This window comes from Cryptomeria japonica, chromosome 10 (genome assembly GCF_030272615.1).
Source record: "Cryptomeria japonica chromosome 10, Sugi_1.0, whole genome shotgun sequence".
Classification (NCBI taxonomy): domain Eukaryota; kingdom Viridiplantae; phylum Streptophyta; class Pinopsida; order Cupressales; family Cupressaceae; genus Cryptomeria; species Cryptomeria japonica.
Genome location: NC_081414.1, coordinates 843,008,333 through 843,029,801, shown reverse-complemented (window position 1 = coordinate 843,029,801; position 21,469 = coordinate 843,008,333). Strand labels below are relative to the sequence as shown.

Here is a 21,469-nt window from a genome sequence, read left to right as displayed (position 1 = left end):
TTGGGCGCTTCAAATCGATTTTTATATTAATTAAATAATTAATTATTAATGCCTTGCGCTTTTTTAAATGAGAATTTCGATTTTTAATAAAGGCAAAAAATAATTAATAAAAGATAACGCCATATTAAATGCTAAATAAAGATGGATTTTCAATTTTTTAATCGATTTAGCATTTAAGGAAATTTAAATTTGTTTGTTTGGCGCCAAAATTGGAAAACAAAGGGACGTACCTCATCGCTCTGGCCCCTTGGAGGGGGACAGGAGCGATTCACCATTTTGTCTTGACTTTTGCATTTCTTACGTCCAACTCCTTCATCTCCACGTTAAAAATCGATCACCTTGATGGTCCTTCGAATTCGATCGCCTTGTGTGCGCATATGGGTGTCTTTTAAGTGCACATCGCCCTGGTCCTTGTCCAAAGGACAGGAGCGATCCTCTTGTTTTCATGTCTATCTTGCATCTTTTAACTTCGATTTTTTATTGTGGGCGAATAGCATCCTTTGTTCGTGTCTTTTGCGCTTATTCCATTTGCTCGCATGAAGTTTTGAGTGTATTAAAGGGATCATCGCCCTTGTCCCTTGGAGAGGGACAGGAGCGATCCATGTCCTTTCCTTGACCTTGTCAACTTTGCACTTCGATCTTCATTGTAATGCCCTTCAAACGTCGTCCTTCACCTTACCTAACCTTGCTTCGCTTTGATCTTTGAAGGAACGTGCGTGCTTTTGATGATATCGCCCTGGTCCTTGTCCAAAGGACAGGAGCGATGTGAGGCTTTTACATTATTTGGCAATGTTTGGACGTTCAACACTTTTGCAAATTATCTTCAAACGATGCCTTGGACCATATGCTATCTTAAGACGTCTTGACTTAGCTTGATCTTGAAGCAAAACAAGGAATCCAAAGCAAATCGCCCTGGTCCCTTGGAGAGGGACAGGAGCGATATAGTCTCCATGCTCAAAATAATGATCATTTCACGTTCAAAACTCTCGTTTATCATCCTTTTACCATACCATGGACCCTCTAAAACATTGCAATGTCTTGTCCTTACGTAAATTTTGCATGAAATGGCCAATGCATCTAACATCGCCTTGGTCCCTTCCTAAGGGACAGGAGCGATCTATGTTATAGGGTGTCAATTTCTTCATTTTAACGTCCTTTGAGTGTTTGCGCATGATGAAGACGCCTTGAAATGTCCCTCGCCACCTTGTCTTGACTTGTGTCGACCTTGAACTTCGGAGGAACGACCTTGAACTTGAGAGGGACGTATCTTCACCATTGTATCGCCCTGGTCCCTTGGAGAGGGACAGGAGCGATCCTTCCTTTGTGGCCTTCATCTTACTTTGCCAGGTTCCAAGTTTATATTCAACGGATTCGTCCCTCTTCACCCCATTCGTCCATGCCTTGACATTGTTTGGAATTTTGCAAAAAAGAGGTAATTATATCAAAAATCGCTCTGGTCCCTTCCTGAGGGACAGGAGCGAACTAGGCATTTAGCACTGTTATGGGCGTCCCAAAAATCTTCAATTTATATTCAATGCGTTCATCTCATGTTCTCCTTCGTTTTTGAACGTAAACTTGCCTTGACCCTTGTCTGGATTTTGCAAAATGGAGGAAATCGCTCTGGTCCCTGGGAGAGGGACGAGAGCTACAAGGTACCTCGCCCTGGTCCCTTGGAGAGGGACAGGAGCGATTTAGTCGATATAGGTCATTTTCCTTCATTTTTTGCATCTCAAATTATATTCATTTGGCAAAGTATCTTCCTTCGGACGTCCTCCAATTGCTGAGTCATCAAAATCTTGCATGGACATGGCGAAATTTGAATTGTAGCTCCGGTCCTTCACTGAGGGACAGGAGCGATTTTCTTCCTGGAGGCCTTTCTGTGCTCATGAAAATCTTCAATTTATATTCAATGGAAAGACCTTGTCGTTCTCCATCACTTCAAACGTAAACTTCGTCTGGACTCTGCAAGGACAATGAGATATTTGAAATTGAGCTCCCGTCCTTCACTGAGGGACAGGAGCGATTTTGCTCCTACAGGCCAAAATAACAAGATTTTTCACATTTTAACACTTCACGAGGCGAAAACAAATCAATTCCAATGCCCAGGATCAAACTTCAAAAAAGTCAAAATTTGGTCAAAATATTCAATCAGACAAAAATTCACATTGACGGTCATCATTTAAACAAGTTTAAGTTCTGCATGAACATTCCAATTGAAAATTAGACCATTTTGGCGAAATCATTGCATTCAAAATTTGCATTCTAGAAAAGAAAGCTCAAAAGCTCTCAAAAATGACTGGATTTTGGCTTGAAAAGGCAAGATTTAAAACCCTAAGGCTTAGGCCTAAATCCAGACAACTAACGGACTAACAAAACCCTAAAAACGAAAGCGAACACGAACAAAAAACAAGCAAAAAGAGGGGGTCCCCATTTGCGATGGGGCGATGTGTGAAATGGTCACAACAAGGATGAACATGTATCAATTTCAATGTCATCCCCTTTCTTTTGAATGATGCATATATAGCAAGGTAGTCACAATCAAGTGGCACCTTGATCGGACATGTCTTTTGGACATGTTCGACCAAGATGTCACTTGGTCGTGACTCTTACAAATGTCAACCGATCCACCTGGTGTCTATGATAACTAATCGGTGCCATTGTAAATGATAACAGATTGATATAAACAAACCCGATAATGAATCGGTATCAAAGCAAACAAGCCCGATAACTAATAGCATTACATATGCTATCGGGTTAATACCTCGATAGTATATTAATATGCTATCGGGTTACTAGCCCGATAGCATTTAGATCGACGTTTAACTATGTTAAGCAAGTCATCGATCTAATCCATCTTTATCCAATGTCAATATCATAATCATGATCAATGTTACAGCCTGATAAACATATTCAGTTCGGAAAGCATAAATCAGACTTCTTCTGAGATCTCACCATTAAGAAATGCTGTTTTAACATCCATCTGGTGCACCTTCCACCCTTTTGCTGCAGCAATGGCTAGTATTGTTCTTGCTGAGGTATATCTGGCTACAGGTGCAAAGGTTTCTTCATAATCTATTCCTTCCCTTTGAGAGAATCCTCTAGCTACAAATCTAGCCTTGTTCTTTTCAATACTGCCATCTGCAACATGTTTGATTTTAAAAAACCATTTAGATGAAACAACAGATTTCTTAGTAGGCCTAGGAACGATCTCCCAAACATCATTCTTCATAATGCACTGATACCCTTCAGACATGGCATCCTTCCATACTTGATGTTTAAGTGCATCTGATACATTGTTTGGTTCAGCTTTAGAGAGATCATTCATAAGAGCAACATAGGTAGTGAATTTATTAGGTCTTTTGCTTTCCTTGAAGGTTCCTGAAGGAGCAGCAAACTTCTTAGCTTCTGCTACAGTCTTGGTGGCCCATAGAGGTCTTTTCTTGAGGTTTTCTCTAGGTAGGATTGGAGTTTCACTTATAGTTTCCTCAAGATTCTCCCTTTGAAGCTCAGGAGTAAGATCTTCTTCTATGTTAGGAGTGGGGATATAGATTTCAGGTTCTATTGTACTTAGGGCTCTTTTGAAGGCCAAATCTTCTTCAAAGATTACATCCCTACTAAGTTCAATATTTCTCTGACCATGTATATATATTCTATAGGCCTTGGATGTTTCACTATATCTTACAAGTATGCCCTTTTTTCCAGAAGGTTCTAGTTTTAGTCTTTTCTCTTTAGGTACATGTATATAGATAGGACACCCAAATATCCTAAGGTGGCTGATATCTGGTTTTAGTTTGGTAAATACTTCTTCAGGAGTTTTATCTTCAAGATGTGAGTGAGGACATTTGTTTTGTATATACACAGTAGTGTTAGTTGCTTCTGCCCAAAGATTGATTTTTAGATTCTGATCAAGAATCATGGCTTTGGCAGCTTCTACAATTGTCCTATTTTTCCTCTCAGCCACCCCATTTTGTTGAGGATTATAAGGTATTGTTAGCTCCCTCTTAATCTTTGAGTTTTTACAAAAATCTTTAAATAATTCTGATGTGTATTCCCCCCCATTATGGGTCCTTAGGATTTTAATTTTATTTCCCGAGTAGTTCTCCGTCAGTGATTTAAACTCTTTAAACCTACTAAGGATCTCTTCTGATTCTTTATGCTTCAGAAAGTAGATCCAAGTTTTCCTAGAGTAGTCATCAACAAATATTACATAATACAAACATCCTCCTAGAGAGGGAACAAACATTGGTCCACATACATCAGAATGAACTAACTCTAAAACTTTGCTTGTCTTCTTAGTACTATTATGGAAGGCACCTTTGATATTTTTACCTAGGGTACATCCCTTGCATGCCTTTGAATGATATTGCTGCAACTTAGGTAAACCTGTGACAAGGTTTTCCATAGATGATAAAGCTCTATAATTCAGGTGGCCTAGTCTTCTATGCCAGACCTCATTTGCATTTGTTGCTTCATGAATTAGGGCTAGGTTGGGCTTGGTGCACAGCTCATACAAATAGCCTTGTCTTTAACCAATGACTTTAGCTTTCTTGATGGAAGAATTTCTTGGCCAAGCCAGCACCTTGTTCTCCATGAAGGTTACTTTGTATCCGTTATCTTCTAGGGCTGATATGGAGACTAGATTTCTCTTGATGCCGGGGACATATAGTACTCCTTCGAGTTGCAATGATATGCCTGTCTTCAGTTTGATGGTGCAGGAACCAATTCCTCTAATTGGATGTGAGGAATCATCTCCGATGGTTACTTCCTCATCATTATCCTCTGTCATGGAGTCTAACACTTCTCTAAACCCTGTCATGTGTCTGGATGAGCCACTGTCGATCACCCAGGAGACTTATTTGATGCATGGCTTTTAAGTGCTGAGTAGAGGACATAGTTTTGGGTTTCTTCTCTTTTAGATTTTCCTGCTCTGGCAAATGTGGCTTGTTTGGCTTTCTCTGGACATTTTGCAACAAAGTGCCCGAACTTATTGCACCTATAGCATTGAATATGTGATAGGTCTCTCTTTGAAGTGTTCTTGCCTTGATGACCCTTCCTCTTCCTAAATTGCTTCTTCTTGGTTGTCTTATTTGTGTTAGTATTTAGAACTTGAAGAACTTCGTCTATGTTCTTTTGTTTTATTCCCATCTTGTTCAATCTTGATTCTTCTTGGAGACAATCGTCCCTTAATCTTTCAAACTTAGGATACTTGGACCTTGCACTGATGCTTTGGACGAATGTACTCCATCCACTAGGCAACCCATCTAGAGCAATGAGTGTTAACTCTTTGCTTTGGATCTCATAATCCAGAGTTGCTAGTTCATCTCTTAGAATTGATTTCTGCATAAAGTAGGCGTTGATTGTCTCCCCCTTGTTCATGGTGATATGATTTATTTCTCATTTTAATGCCAAAGTTCGACTTGCATTTGATGTCTCAAATGTGCTTTCAAGTGCTTTGAACATTTTATAGGCTGTCTGATGTTTTCTTATGATGGGCATTATGTTGTTTCTGTTAGGGGTCCCACAGATATTGAGAGGGGGGGGGGGGTGAATCAGTATCTGTCGGGTAATTAGAATTTCTTAATTTAAAACATGCAGAACATAATATAACAGTGTACCGGTATGCAAGAAATAATGCAATAAACAGAATTAAGAACATCCACATGAAAAGCACACCATAACACAAGATTTTAACGAGGAAACCCGGTTTGGGAAAAACCTTGGTGGGATTTGTGACCCACAATATTCACTCACTGGCCAATAAGAGAATATTACTTACAATAGGGGCCTGCACATGCAGAAAGACCAACTGCCTAGAGCTCACTGCTCAATGGGAAGTCTCACTGACTTACAGTAAGGATTATACAAATCCAATATCTTGTACTGCTTTACAATAGCATCTTCAATGCCAGATTCAGTACCGGTTCCTGCTCTGTTCTTTACATATACCCCTTGACCTATATTTTGCACATTAGGTCTGCCTAATATTTTCCTTAATGCTTTTACATCACACATCTCAAATGTCTACAATGATTTCTTTTATATATAAGAGTCATTTTACAATTTGCCAAGTCAGCTTACACATTTTTACAATAATAAACAAAATATAATATAACAAAATCCTATCGGCCTCTGCGCCGGTATACTTCCTTTCTTCTATGTCGGTGCCGGTGTCTTGAGTGCCGATGTAGAGTGTGATCTGCTGATGCCAGTATAATGCCTTTGCCGGTGTCATAAAATTGCAAGGTTGCTATCAATGACAAAACCTTCAATCACATACAATGTTTCATTGGAGTGTGCATATGCCAACAATCCCCCCCTTTGGAATTGATGGCAACACTCATGAGAAATTTCAAAAAGTATCCAAAAATGTGTAGTCCAAAAATGTTACCAAAAATGTGAGAGCTCCCCCTGAGCATATGATTCCTGTCCTGTGATTTGAATTTTCAGTGATTTGAATTTTCTCATCCCACTACTCCCCCTTTGGCATCAATGACAAAGGTTGTCAAGATGTCAGTAGAGTTTGTGGTTTCAACCTTGTAGCTGGGTAGTTATAATTTGAAATAGATCTCCCAAAATCAAGTTTATACTATCCATAAACTTCTTGCTATCCTTTATTGCTGTCTCTGTTCTCTTCACTGTACCGATGAGATGCTGCAAATGCTCTGCCGGTGTTTTGCTTCCCTGTATTAGTGCCTCAGAAATTTCCTTCCGCAGAGATGCTAGATAGTCCAATCTTGGACTTAGTTTAGATCTCAAATGTTTTGCCTTAGTTATTATTCTTTCTTTCTCTCTTTCCAATTTGAGTAGTTCTTCCTTAAAATTTGTTATCTTCTCCTCAAAAACTGATAGTGTATCAGGTGAGTTGACAAAATTATCTGCAAGTTTATTGATCTCATCCTGTACCTTGCTCATCTTTTTGTTTATATCTACAGTCAAAAAGTTTGTTTTACAAGTATCTTTGTACAGATTTTTGTACTCTTTCAACAAATTACATAATTCCGGTAGAAGTGTGTCAAAATCTCTATTACACTTCTTTATTTGCTCATCATAGAATTTTTGTTTTTCAATTTCTACCTTGTCCTTCAATGAATCTTCTTTTATTTTCTCAATGTTTTCTGAGATATATTTACACAGTGTATCTAGTTGTCTTAAAGAATCTTTGTTATCTATATTACAGTTAGGAATAATTACCTTCAAAATTGGTATGGTATCATCAATTGCTTTGTAAGCCTGTGAGTTGCAGTCGGTTATTTTCTTGATAGAGTCAAGTAGTACCTCAGTCACATTGGTTGATTTGAAGCTTGATGATGAATCAACAATCTGAGTACCGGTGGAAGTAACCAAGCTTGTATTGACCTTTGGTAGGTCAGTTTGTGTCTGCATTTCTTTAAGCAATGGTTTTCCTACTTCACTAGTTGCCAGTGGCACTGTTTCTTTATGTACCTATTTTGGTTGTTGTTGTTCTAGAGCCTTTAGCTTTGTTTGTTTCTCTGTATGTTTCATTGACTCAGTCTGTGTCTCAGTCTCTACCTTTTGCTTTTTATCTTCTGCCGGTTTATCAGTTTCCCCTGCTACTGGAGGCTCATTAGCCATATCTGACTTTTCTGTTGTATCTTTGTCTACTACTATGCTGATTTTCTGAGTATCAACATTCACAGTATATAGGACTTCAGGATTAGGATTATTATCCTCTACATCCATACTCTCGGCTGCCGGTTGATCTTCAGTAGTTGTTGATTTTACCGGTGGAGTATTTAAAGAAGGTGGGGGTAAGTTGTCTCTAACCTTGATACTTGGTGGTCCACCAACTTTTCCTTTGCCCTTGTCTCTATCTTTCCGATATACCTTTATAGGATTGGGGTTTCTGTACTCTTCTTGTTTTTCTTTCTCAACCAGGAATATATCCCATCCATTTTCTGTTTCCTCTGTTACTTCATTAACTCTTCCTACCATTAAGGCAACGTGCTGGTGTGCAGTAGAAAATACTGTCCGGTTTGCTTGAGCAATTAGGTCATCAATTTCTTGAGGAGAGTTTACCGGATATACAAGAAGTAATTTTTCAATTTTTATTTTCTTATCCAATTCTATCATTGCTTGTCTTCTTGCCTCTAGTCTTTTGAATAATTCATCTGGTATTTCATTGACTACTTCCATCAAAAATTTCTTGTACATATCCATGTGCAATATAACACTATTTTCAACTTGTTCTCTCTCATCAGCTGTTAGAGTGTCATATGTTTTCTCTATATTCTTCAGATTACCTTCCTCTGTGATTTCATTCAGCAGTATATCAAGAGGGGCCAAGTCTTTGTTTGTCCTTTTCTTCTTCTTGGGTGTGAGTTTCTTCTTTGGTGTGGCCTTTCTAACCGGAGATCTCACTGCTTGTTGCTTTTGCCTTGTCCTCCTAGGTGAGGGTGTGGTTGCTGACGAGGGATCTCTTTTTCTTACAACTCTTTTGAAAGTTGCAGGCATGTCACTTCCTGAAGAAGTACCTACCGGTGATAGGTGAGTTTCAGGTTGTGGCGCTGCTAACTCATCCTATGTTATGCCGGTTTTCTTCAATACATCTTTTTTGATGGCTTTTGCTTGTCTGGACCCTTTCCTTACAACTGCCTCAACCTTTTTCACCCTTTTCTTTGATTGAATTTGTCTTTCAATATTTTTTGCACTGCCAAATACTTCTTCCTTAGGTTCTCTGGGGGCTTCCAGAAGTGCTTTAGCATATGTTTCAACTATGTGATCATCTGTTTCATAGCCCATCTCGGTTACCCAAACTGTCCTTGGGATGACTGCTTCCATCCAGATTTCATCTTTCTTGATGACAAAGCATGTATCATCTTTGTATTTGTCTACAATCTTCTGTGATAACCTTACTCTTTTCTATTTTGGTCTTTAATGCTTGAAAAAAGTCATGAATATTGTTTTCCTTGTTCTCACCCATGTTATTGAATAGTTCAGTCAATTGTTTTCCTACCAGTATATCATATCCAAGTTCTTTGTAACCTATATCGGGAACCTGTTTTGTTATATGTAGCATCAGACATACTAACAGATTTCCAAATCTGAAAGTTCCTTTCTTGTCTTCTTGATCTTTCCAAGATTGTCAATTAATTCATCCTTTAACCACTCACATATGTCAATTTTTGCATTGTCTGTGACCATATCATAAGCACTCTTAATGCATAAACTTGAAACTGAATTAAGTCTATTTGCATGACTAGCTTTATATCCTAATATCATACCGATGAATCTCACATTGATATCTTTTACATCATTAACTCTTAGAGATCTCCTGTCGAACGTTGCACCAGTTAGGTTTATAACTAGGTCATTGGAAACCTTCTTGGTTTTATCTGGTCTTTTACCGGTGGTCGGTAACCCTGTGACAACTTTCACAACTTCCTTGGTGATCTTGTGGATTGCATCTAACCAGAAAAATTCTCCATGTACCCTGCTCAAAACTATCCTAATCACATCCTTGGGGAATTCAGGAATGCTAAGGATCTCTGTAAATCCTAGTGTCTCAATGATCTTGTGTTCATCCTTTACATTGTCGGTATTATCACATATCACTGTTTTAAACATGGTTTTAATTTCCTCATCTCCTAATTCCTCAATGTTGCAGTGGATGTACATTCTGGGGTCTTCAGCATATACAACTCCCTTAGGAATTTGAGAAAAAGCACCTAAGGTATCATCCTTCTTTGCTATCTCGGGAACTAACTGAAATACGGGCCTAGGTTTTTTTATTACTTCAACAACAGTAGGGTTTGCTATATATTCAATTGCAGAGGTGGATGCCATGATTAAATACCTTTTACTGCCTTGGATGGATGATTGCTTGGAGTGTTCTTGCTTCTTGCTCGAAATGCCATAGCTCGGAGTCTTCGCGCTCTTCGAAAATTTGAAATCACGGTGAAATGAAATGGAGCCAAAACCTTAATTTTATAGTGTCTTTTCGCCATCTACCACATTAATTGCATGCCGGTTAAGTATTCACTTAACATTGTTTGTCGGTAATAAGTAATTTCCAACTTCTTATCTCTAACCGAGGGAATAATAGCACATGTATCAATAGATTGCCAAACCCTCAAGGAAATTTTTTCTTCAATTAGATGAAGACTTCCTGCCGGTGGAGCACTGCTCTATCCTTCCGATGAAGCATCACTCTGTTCTGCCGGTGAAGCACTGGTTGGTTCTACCGGTGGAGGAATATTCCCAATATTTAGATCAGCTTTTCTAATCCATTGTTTTGAGAATTCTTGCTTAACCTCTTCAACTTTTTCTTTACCTTTCAAGCTAGAACTTTTGTTGTCTACCGGTGTTCCTTTACTTCTACAGAATTTAGCAATATGCCCAATCTTGTTACATGCATAACAAGTTACATTATTTTTCTGAATAGCTTTCCCATAACCTATGCCGGTTTGTGTCCTGCATTGATTAGATTAGATAAATGTCCAAATCTTCCACAAACATAACATCTCACATTCATTCTGCAGTTTTCAAAGTTGTGACCTACTTTGTTGCATTTAGAACATTGACCGGTGGGTGTGTTGATATTCTGATAATTTCTAGATCTACATTCGTTTGCTCTATGACCATATTTATTACAGTTAAAGCATTTACCATTGAATTTGTAAACATTAGGTTGTCTTACCGGTTTGCTGTGATCCTGAGTATTTGCAGTACCGGAGCTTTCACCAACTTCAAAGCCAATTTCAGAAGTGTCACCTTTAGGTTTTTGATTTTTCAGCAAGGTGCCAAGTTCCTCTGAGCTTTTCTTGAATTTTTCTTTGTGTTGATTTGCAGTTTCTAGTTCTCTTTCTAGGACTTCTTTTTGTCTCATCAGTTCATTTGAGTCATTCTGAGTATGCATCAGATCTGTCTTCAACATGTCATTTTCATAGCTAAGTCTTGTGTTCTCATTTGCTGCATCACTTAGTCTTCTGGTCAATTCTTCTTCATTCTTCTTCCTAGCCTCAATCTCTTTGCAAAATCTCATAGTCATATCTTGCATTTCATTTTTTGTTGTCATGATCTCTTGTTTCAACTTGCTTATCATATCATTAAGTGATTCCTTTTCATCATTCTCATTTTGCAATTTTTGACAAAGTTCTCTTATTTCTTGCAACAGTAAAATTTTCTTGAAGTGCTTGAATGATGTCTTGAGCTGCCCTTAAATCATCTTCTAATTTGATATTTTTCAACTTTTCTGCATCATAGTCTGTAAGAGCTCCTTCAAGTTGTTTCATCAGATTTTCCATCTTTACCGGTGTCAAGATCTTCCTCAAGTTGTTAGGCTTTTGAAAATAGAGGACACAACTTTGATACCAATTGTTAGGGGTCCCACAGATACTGAGAGGGGGGGGGGTGAATCAGTATCTGTCCGGTAATTAGAATTTCTTAACTTAAAACATGCAGAACATAATATAACAGTGTATCGGTATGCAAGAAATAATGCAATAAACAGAATCAAGAACATCCACATGAAAAGCACACCATAACACAAGATTTTAATGAGGAAACCCGGTGTGGGAAAAACCTCGGTGGGATTTGTGACCCACAATATTCACTCACTGGCCAATAAGAGAATATTACTTACAATAGGGGCCTGCACATGCAGAAAGGCCAACTGCCTAGAGCTCACTGCCCAATGGGAAGTCTCACTGACTTACAATAAGGATTATACAAATCCAATATCTTTTACTGCTTTACAATAGCATCTTCAATGCCAGATTCAGTACCGGTTCCTGCTCTGTTCTTTACATATACCCCTTGACCTATATTTTGCACATTAGGTCTGCCTAATATTTTCCTTAATGTTTCTACATCACACATCTCAAATGTCTACAATGATCTCTTTTATATATAAGAGTCATTTTACAATTTGTCAAGTCGGCTTACACATTTTTACAATAATAAACAAAATATAATATAACAAAATCCTGTCGGCCTTTGTGCCGGTATACTTCCTTTCTTCTGTGCCGGTGCCGGTGTCCTGAGTGCCGGTGTAGAGTGTGATCTGCTGATGCGGGTATAATGCTTCTGCCGATGTCATAAGATTGCAAGGTTGCCATCAATGACAAAACCTTCAATCACATACAATGTCTCATTGGAGTGTGCATATGCCAACAGTTTCTCACCCCATCAACTACTATTTTTATGGCCTTTTCATTTCCCTCAATCCATGTTGTTTTGTTAGGTTCATTTTCAGGTTGGTCATTTTTAGTTTGAACAAATGAATCCACTTTGTTCTCCTTTAAGATCATCTGGATTCTGAACTTCCAGGCTGAAAAATCATCGCCACCTCCGAGTCTGTCTTCGAATCTGATAGCGCTGGCCATTGGAGAAATGTGATGTAATATATAACCTTGTTCTTAAATTATTCACAAAATTGAATAGCCTCAAGTTCGATCAACGTGGCTTTGATACCATGTAAATGTTATTGCAATTTCCAATTTAATGAACAAGTTATATGCAAGATGGTGTATTTAAGATTTTGGTATTATGACTATGACAATAATATTGTTCTCTCTTTTGTTGCAGGTATGGAGGATGAACATGTATCGATTTCAATGTCATCCCTTTTCTTTTGAATGATGCATATACAGTAAGGTAGTCACGATCAAGTGGCACCTTGATCGGACATGTCTTTTAGACATGTCTGACCAAGATGTCACTTGGTCGTGACTCTTACAAATGTCAACCAATCCACTCGGTGTCTATGATAACTAATCGGTGCCATTGTAAATGATAACAGATCGATATAAACACACCCGATAATGAATCGGTATCAAAGCAAACAAGCCCGATAACTAATAGCATTACATATGCTATCGGGCTAATACCCCGATAGTATATTAATGCCGATTCATAAATGAATCGACATTAATATGCTATCAGGTTACTAGCCCGATAGCATTTAGATCGATGCTTAACTATGTTAAGCAAGTCGTCGATCTAATCCATCTTTATCCAATGTCAATATCATAATCATGATCAATGTTACAGTCTGATAAACATATTCAGTTCGGAAAGCATAAATCAGATAATCTAATAGCATAGATGAGTAAACCAAAACAGAATAGAGGAGATTAATGGGTTAGGAAAGTCTTATCTTGTAGAAGCTACTAATGCATTGACAGATTGTTTCTTGCATCTCCTTGTGCAACTTGGTGAGTCATCTTCTCTAGTTCACTTGTGATGTGATTACACTCATAATAATATCTCACGAGATCACCTCTAGGACTTGTTGATGTGTTTTTAATGACATCTCGAACACAGAATAAAATACTATGTATTCTATCCTCTCTTGAACAAGGAAACCTCAAATGCTAAACAATATGATCAAATAAGGCAAACTGAAGTTTTTTTTAGTCAGGTCTAGATATGCAAATTGGATAGACTCAATTGAAATGATGTGATATGCTGGTATCACAAGGGGACTCGCGTAGCTGAAACTTTATCATCCGATATAGCAATTTAGTGATGATGTGAAATGCTGCTATCACAAAGGGACTTACATGTAACTGAAATTTTATCATCTGATATAGCAATTTAGTGATGTTTTCTTCCTAAACTAACTCAAACTCAAACAAAAGACAAAAGAAAAAGGGATACAGAATCTAATCTAAAACCTAACAATGCAAGAAATGATTGTTGAATTAGTGAAAGCAAACCAAGCTTTGCTTCGCCATGAGGAAACAACTACACAAAGATGGTGCATTTTTCAAAGCGTATGCAAATGATTTTCAAATCACTTGTGCACATCAACACCATGAACAATGAGCATGAAAAAATTTAAGTTAAGCTTTCAATATGAGTTCAGACTAACTATGCACTGCAATTTGCAATCAACAAGTTCCAAATGGTATGAACATGTAGGCTTCACCATTAATCAACAACCAGATCTCCCATTCAACTAATCAACTCCATGTAAACAAATCTACAACTTGAGAAGTAGAAACCAACATGTTGAAACCGATACAAAGATCCACCATATCTTCAATGAAAATATTGAAAGTTGAAACGATGTGGGTCTTCATGTTGCTCTCCTTGCATCAAACCTGAAAAACAAACACATTTTGAATCAAAACACTATGGAATGAATGAAAGTAATATTTCACAAAACATGCTTCCCAAATCTGGAAATGTTGCTGTTTCAAATTTGAAAATGATTTTTGAATCTGGAAATGGACCTTTCAATCATGAAAAAACTGCTCCTAAATCATTGCATTGAACCTTGTCCACTGTGTCAATGTCTCCTAATCAGGTTCACATTCCTTGCTGCTACAACTCACCTCTTTCAGGTCTGATCTGCCTTCCATCCATCTTCAATTCGCACTTGAATTTTGCTCTTAATTCACACTCTGAGTTTCCTGTGAACGAGGATATTTAATTTTATAGAGTTTTAACATGCAAGATTGTAGACCATTATGTGTTCCCTTTACAGCTGGAACAAAGTTATCTAATTCAGATCATCCTACATACCCATTAGAGATGGAAGGAGAAAAGTCCCTTACCATATTGCAGTTGGAAGTTTGATGTATGTTATGGTTTACAGTGTACACGAGACCAGACATTGCACATGTAGTGGGATCTCTTTCCAGATATATGTCTAATCTTGGTAGAGTTTACCGGGATGTAGTTAAAAGAGTCTTTAGATATTTGAAGGGTACCTCAAAGTATTCCTTGTGTTATCATGGTAATTTTATTGGAGACAAAATTTCCCTTGAAATTCATGGTTATGTGGATTCAGATTGGGCAGGTGATGTTGATAGAAAAAGATCCACTAGTGCTCATGTGCTTACTTATTTGGCGGTGCTATTAGTTAGATGAGTAAATGACAGGCTATGGTTGTTTAGTCCACTACAAAAGTAGAGTATATGGCAACTACTCATGCTTGTAAAGAAGCGATTTGGCTTAAGATACTATTGTAATGTATAGGAAATTATGGTTTCACAAGTTTAAGTCTTGTAAACTAGGAAATGACCTAACTTTATACACATGACATTAAAGGAAGGGAGAAATCGATTGATCCAATGCATGAAGATTGAATACAAATCAGGTTCTTTTTTCCTTTATTTAGTTGAAATTGAATTGAATGTATTTGAATGTAAGATCTTAGATTAATGATGATGAATTTACATAAAATAATAGAAATAGCAAGTTGCAAACATGGGGCTAAGTTTGAGTAGAAGAAACAAAAGAGTACCTATAACAATAAGTTTGGCCCAGAAATGCAGGACCATGTGGCAATTTGCGTCCCAGCCTCTAATGTTAGATGCAGACAGACTGAAATCTTTCAAACTCGGGATGTCACACAAAATCTATTCCCAGAACTTGTAAAAAACTCTCATGACCGTGGTGGTTTTCGTCTTGGTCCTCTAATTTTCACCTCTGCAAAAGTTAGATCTAAACGTCATCGTCTCCTCTACCGGAATTTCTATTTGTGGCTCTTGGATCTATCACCTACACACAAAAAGTAGAGAAACAATATTTTTGATAGGGGTTTACCCTAGGTCAAACCTTGGTTTTGGAATTAACATTTGAATTAAAACTAAAATGTAATGGAAAGGTTGAAGTAGGAGCTTATCTTTTGAGGATAAGGCTAGATCTGAATTTGAAATGCTTGAATTGGAACTTGATACCTTGATGAATCTTGCATTGAATTCTTCATGCCAAGGTTGATAATTTCATGCAATCTGAACTTGGACCTCTCCTTCATTGCCTCAATGATGCTTGATTGCTTGCTCACTTGAATTTGTAAAAGTGCAATTGATTTCCAACTTGAGATATCATAGAGAGATCCCAAAATGAGGGGTTAGGTTTTCTTTTATACATAACTAACATTTTTTTTTTGAAATTTTGGGGTAGGTCGATACCAGGAATGTTTTCTCGCCTCTGAGATGTGACTGTTGCGGGGTCTAAACTTGGGCCCCTTTTGGGAGGACCATGGCACCAGGGCGTCCTGGTCCTAACATTTATGACTCAAATTTGAACAAGGTCCCACTCAGGTGTAGAAGATGTTGAATCTAGGTGGGTGTGAGCAAAACCAAAATAGTATCAAGGCATAGGAGGTTAGAACGTTAAAGTGAGGCCTAGGTGCAGACAAAATTATGTATGGATACAATTTACAATTCTACAGTTGTGTTCAGATACAAAATTCACTGCCAAGCTACACAAAACTAAGCAAATAAGCCATGAAGCAGAAAAAGGAGGTCTCTGTTTGCAATGGTGCGTGTGTGTTTGCAATACTAAAAGACTCAAAACACTCACTTTAATACCAGACTGGTGCAGCAGCCAAAAGCGTGTCAAATGAACAATTGATGAATGAGTGCATAGAGCAGACAACAAAAGCTAAAATGTGGAAGGACAATAGAGATCAAACAAAAATACAAAGCTTAAATTGCAGAGAACAAAAGAATTACAGATGGACCATTGATATGTGGAACCCAACACTATGGTACTCAACCCTTTAGAGAATATGCATAGACTCTTTGTGCTTACAATCAAATAAGTATAAGCTCTACCCAAAACCTAACAAGTATTGAACTAGTCTCCTACTGAATCGATCCAACTTCTTTATGGAAGATCCAATGGCAACAAATGATTAGGCATCCCAATAAAAAGTACCAAGGTCAAATCTGATTTGTGCTGACATGAGAAACTAATGGAAGTCAAGGCAATAAATGTAGGCCTAGGAGTAAATCTGATCAGCAATTGTGCTGTCTACAAATAGATAAATTGGCAATTTCTTAATAAAATCAAATTTGAAATCCGTCTGACCTTCTAGAACTGATAGCACATTAGAATATCTAATTACTGCTGTCTAATAGATGTGTTACGATGAATGACCAACCGACATTTTGAGATCTGTTGACTTCTCCAAGGTGCTTATGTAAAGCATGCTGAACTGGGTGATAACATTGACATATGGAATTTCACAGGCTGTGTTTGGGATGCTAGAGCTGGAGAAGGTGGGTGACTTGCTCTCATGCTTTTTGCATGGAAAGCTTGCATGTAGTTCAAAAATTCAACGGATATGGCAAACCACAGGATCTGCAGATCATTTTCTTTCTTATTATTACCTAACTAGTATATTTTCTAATTCAAACTTATTTAGAGATGTTTAACACTGCATATGTTTGATATGCCCAAAAGCAAGCATGACATCTGATTTGATCAAAACTTTGTTGTTTCTTGGGTTTATCTCTCTAAATGTGTTCATTTCTTTCTTTCTCCTTTTTCAGGACAATTTAAAATATTTTATGGTTAATGTGGTTTTTTCAAATGACTCTGCAGGAGAAGCACTCAGAGGAATCATATAATTTGGCGTGCATTCTTACTCTTCCTCCATATCAGCGGAAGGGATATGGAAAATTCCTGATTGCTTTCTGTAAGCCCCTTTATATTTTGCACTGTATAATGTGTTTGTGTATTGTCAATATGGGTAATGCTTTATAACATGATTCATTTGTTTTAAAAAATTAATTATGATACATGAAACTATGTGGCTTTCATTTGAAACTTGTGTCATTTGAATCATTTTTCATCATTTGTGGAGACAAATGCTAGTCTTATAATATTGGGGATAGGTAAATCTGTGCTTTTTATTAACTGATTTAAGACAATCTAGTTTGGCATTCCAACAAGGATAGCCTTTCACTAACCCTATTAAAATCTGTACATAGGTGACAATCATACTACCTATAAAACAAAACGGTTTCATATGTGCCGTTTAGTGGTTTATTGATCCAATCTTCCAGTTGTTTGAGAAGGATCAATATTCACAGGGATGCATATATAACAATTCAACACAACTTCTCTTTCCAATGCATTCATATGATAATCTGGTGCCATTTTGACAATACTGAAAAAGATGCAAGGTGGGCCTAAAATAGACAAGGTAGTGGATTGTATGGAGGTGCACACAGAAGTTGGTGAACACCCTTTTGCAGCCTATTATTATGTCATTGACAAATCTAATCATATAGTTGTATCTGTATATCTATCTGTTGGAAGCATTGGTGAAAACACCTGGATATGTTGGTGAGCTGCTTGGGCTTGTGAACATCATCTACATGTTCTATTGATTCAAGCTAAAATATGAATGTAAATTATGTATAAGTAACTCATTTTTGTCTAGCATCTATGATATTAATTAGCATCTGGTGCCCATTTCAAAGATATCCCCAATATCCACAGGAGTCTGTAACTAGCAATTGGATGATTGCTCCTGTTTGAAGAAGCGATCTGGCTGTTTGACAGGTGATGTTGAAGTATATTTGCAAACTGAAGATACTGAAGTTGGTTTTACTCATCCATTGGCCTTGATTTTGAAAGGCAAAGTGCTTGCATTTTCTCTCAAGGGCTTAAGCATGAAAATTTGTATTTTTACATTCTTATACAAAGATTATATACATCATGTGCATGCATCTACACCTGGAGCATTTGCAACTTTATATCAGCCCATAAAATACAAAGACAGACATCTGACACCCTTTTCAACATATCTCTACTGACTACACAACAAATTTTAGTCAACCTTCATTTTTAAGATTTGATGGATTGCAAACCATGCAACACTTACAAATGTTACCCTGGGTAGGCTTAGCCTTGTTTTGTGGTGCATACTCCAGATCCATTGCTGACACTTATTTCCTTAAGTTATCATCCATGAGAGAATTACTGTCAAAAGTTTGGATGCCTCCTCATCTGGTTTCCTAAGACTAGTTATGGGTTCAAAACTCATGCCTCTAATAATTGCCCCTTACGTGAATTTTTTCTGCAGAGAAGCCTCCATTTCTGCTTTATTTTCAAGTAGTTCATTTTACTTTTTAATATTCAAGAAGTTTAGAGAACAATACATCTGAAATCCAGAATGTCGGAAACGGGCTGGCATTCATGTAGATAATGACATCTGAACATGAATCAATGAAAAACATAAAATTTCAAATCATCCTGTAATGATACATACTAAAGAGGACAAAACTTGATTTTAGGGGTTATATTGTATTACTCTTAAAATCCTTGGCTGACCCAGCACGCAGAGCAAATAAACTCTAGTCTCTCTCGATGAAGATGCTACTTTCACGTGGAACTATAATGTCGTATAAATATGGTGCCATCCAAAAATGCAGAATATAAATGTATTTTTGCAAGACTGGGAGTATTTTGTTATCTGTTTTCATTTTGTAAATCATTTTTTCTCCACAATCTGTATATCTAATATACTTCATCCATAAAGAACTTGTGTGCTTGGTTATCTAACAATTCTTCAATCCGTATGCATTTTCAGTCATGAACATCAACTTTTCTTTTAATTAACATATCCAGCTAAATCTTGGTGCATTGAACAGCCTATGAATTATCCAAGAAAGAAGGGAAGGTTGGGACCCCTGAGCGCCCCTTGTCAGACCTTGGATTAGTAAGTTATAGAGGTTACTGGACACGGATTCTTTTGGAAATTTTGAAGAAGCATAAGGGTAACATTTCTATCAAGGTATGCAGCACCTTCTGGATTCAAAGTTTTTAACTTCATTTCTTTTGGGTTCTTGCAAATCATTATTGGACTCATCCTTTTTAATCTGTAATCTGTAATCTGGAATGTTTATGCAGGAACTTAGTGAAATGACTGCTATCAGGACAGATGATGTTATATCCACTCTACAAAATTTAGATCTTCTTCAGTATCGGAAAGGACAGCATGCCATCTGTGCTGATCCTAAGGTTTTAGATAGGCATTTGAAAGCTGCTGGGCGGGGTGGTTTGGAAGTTGACGTTTCTAAGCTTATTTGGACCCCTTACAGAGAACAATGATTAAATATCATTTTTCGTTGCTTGTCAAATATGATCCTTTCTAACAAAAGGTGTTGTAATATAACTGATTACTTACCATGGAGTTTTCTCCCCCAAAATTTGGGCACAGGGTCTGGTCTGTAAGTCTTCTGTACAGGGATAGCTCTGATTATTCTTCTGTGAAAGACAGCTCAGGCATTATCAAGAATGAGGCATGTGCATGGGTTGAGTGGGTTTATACTCAGAAACATGCACTGTTTTATTAACTATTTTGCTAATTTATAAATGTACAGTAGAATAATTTTTGCGAAGTGTGTTTTACCTTCTGTCATCACCTGTCATTCAGATATTAGCCATTTAAATCTGTAAACTAATTATGTTGATTGCATGTTAATGCGCATTATCATCTAAATTTTGTTTACATTGTATGAAGTTGAAGATCCAACAGATGTTTGTAATGCATTGTTTGATATCGTTCAAAAGAAGACTTACATTTTAGTGTAGTGAATGCACCCATCATCATTTTTCTTCTCTGCTTGCTGTTTAGGACCATTCTCGGAGCAACCTAGATTGATTTTAAGCTGTCAAATATTTGTTAAAATAGAATATGTTTCTGTTAACCCAAACATTAAAGCTATAAAGAATGCTGTAATCATTGCCTTATAATAATTAATTTTAAGCTGATTGATTTACAGAACAGTTTTCTAATGCTGTAATCAAATGATACTAAAGAACATATGCATCCAAGTATTTTCTCATGGTTGATCTCCCACCATTTCAATTCATTAGGATCAGAAGGTTGAGAAATTGTTTCCTTTAGATAGCCAACATAACCCTTTCCTATTCCAAAATATTATTTTCTCCATCATGCATAATCGTATGTAGTTAGGAGTTCAACTCGAGATTTATCCATTGTATGGACAAAAAAAAATGCAATCGACCACAATAAGGTTAGCCACTTGATATCTGTCATTGTAAATTACACTCTTAGATATACATAAACATAAAATTAAGTACAATGATCAAGGCCCATGGTCTTTCTACAACAAGAGAGCTTATTCATGGTTACTAACTTCATAAAAGAATAGGTAACATTATCCAAATTGTCAACTTTTTCAATCATGAACTATCCATTCTTAGCCGTTTCTTGCACAAAGTGATATTGAACATCAACATGCTTAGTATAAGCATGATGCATAGAATTTTTTCCCCAAACATGACACTCTGGGGTCAAATTGAATCATCACTATCTTGCAATGAAAGCCAATACCATTACCAAGAAATTGGCTCCTTAGAGGTATGTGTAGCAACCATATAATTTGCTTCAATTCTTGACAACTCTAAGTTGTATTTTACTCATCCAACTCATTTCAACTCCAAACAAAGTAAACACATAGCCATTGGTGGACCTTCAACTATCTAAGTCACTTGCTCAATCTACGTCAACAAAACCCTATATGTCCAATGACTTATCCAAATCATTAATACCATGATAAACCAAACAATAATCAGACCATTCACACTAATCCATCTTAAATCATAATCTTGATATCAAAAGAAATACACAAAATTATATGTATATAGAGGACAATCATTGGTCAATAAAAATTATCAAAGAAGAATCAAATTTTGTATGTTTGTTAAGATTCATCCAAAATCAATCTTCATG

At 37.0% G+C, this 21,469-nt stretch overlaps 1 protein-coding gene across 1 annotated transcript in view; it reads left to right on the top strand.

Moving 5' to 3' along the window:
• Nucleotides 1-20,111, top strand: part of LOC131053399 (histone acetyltransferase of the MYST family 1) — a 76,919-nt gene extending 56,808 nt beyond the window's left edge. Inside the window, exons 7-9 of the mRNA XM_057988006.2 lie at nucleotides 17,305-17,398; nucleotides 19,362-19,504; nucleotides 19,621-20,111. Coding sequence (XP_057843989.1) covers nucleotides 17,305-17,398; nucleotides 19,362-19,504; nucleotides 19,621-19,821 — 438 coding nt within the window. The 3' untranslated portion in view covers nucleotides 19,822-20,111. The remainder of the gene's footprint in view (nucleotides 1-17,304; nucleotides 17,399-19,361; nucleotides 19,505-19,620) is intronic.
• Nucleotides 20,112-21,469: the final 1,358 nt, after the last annotated feature.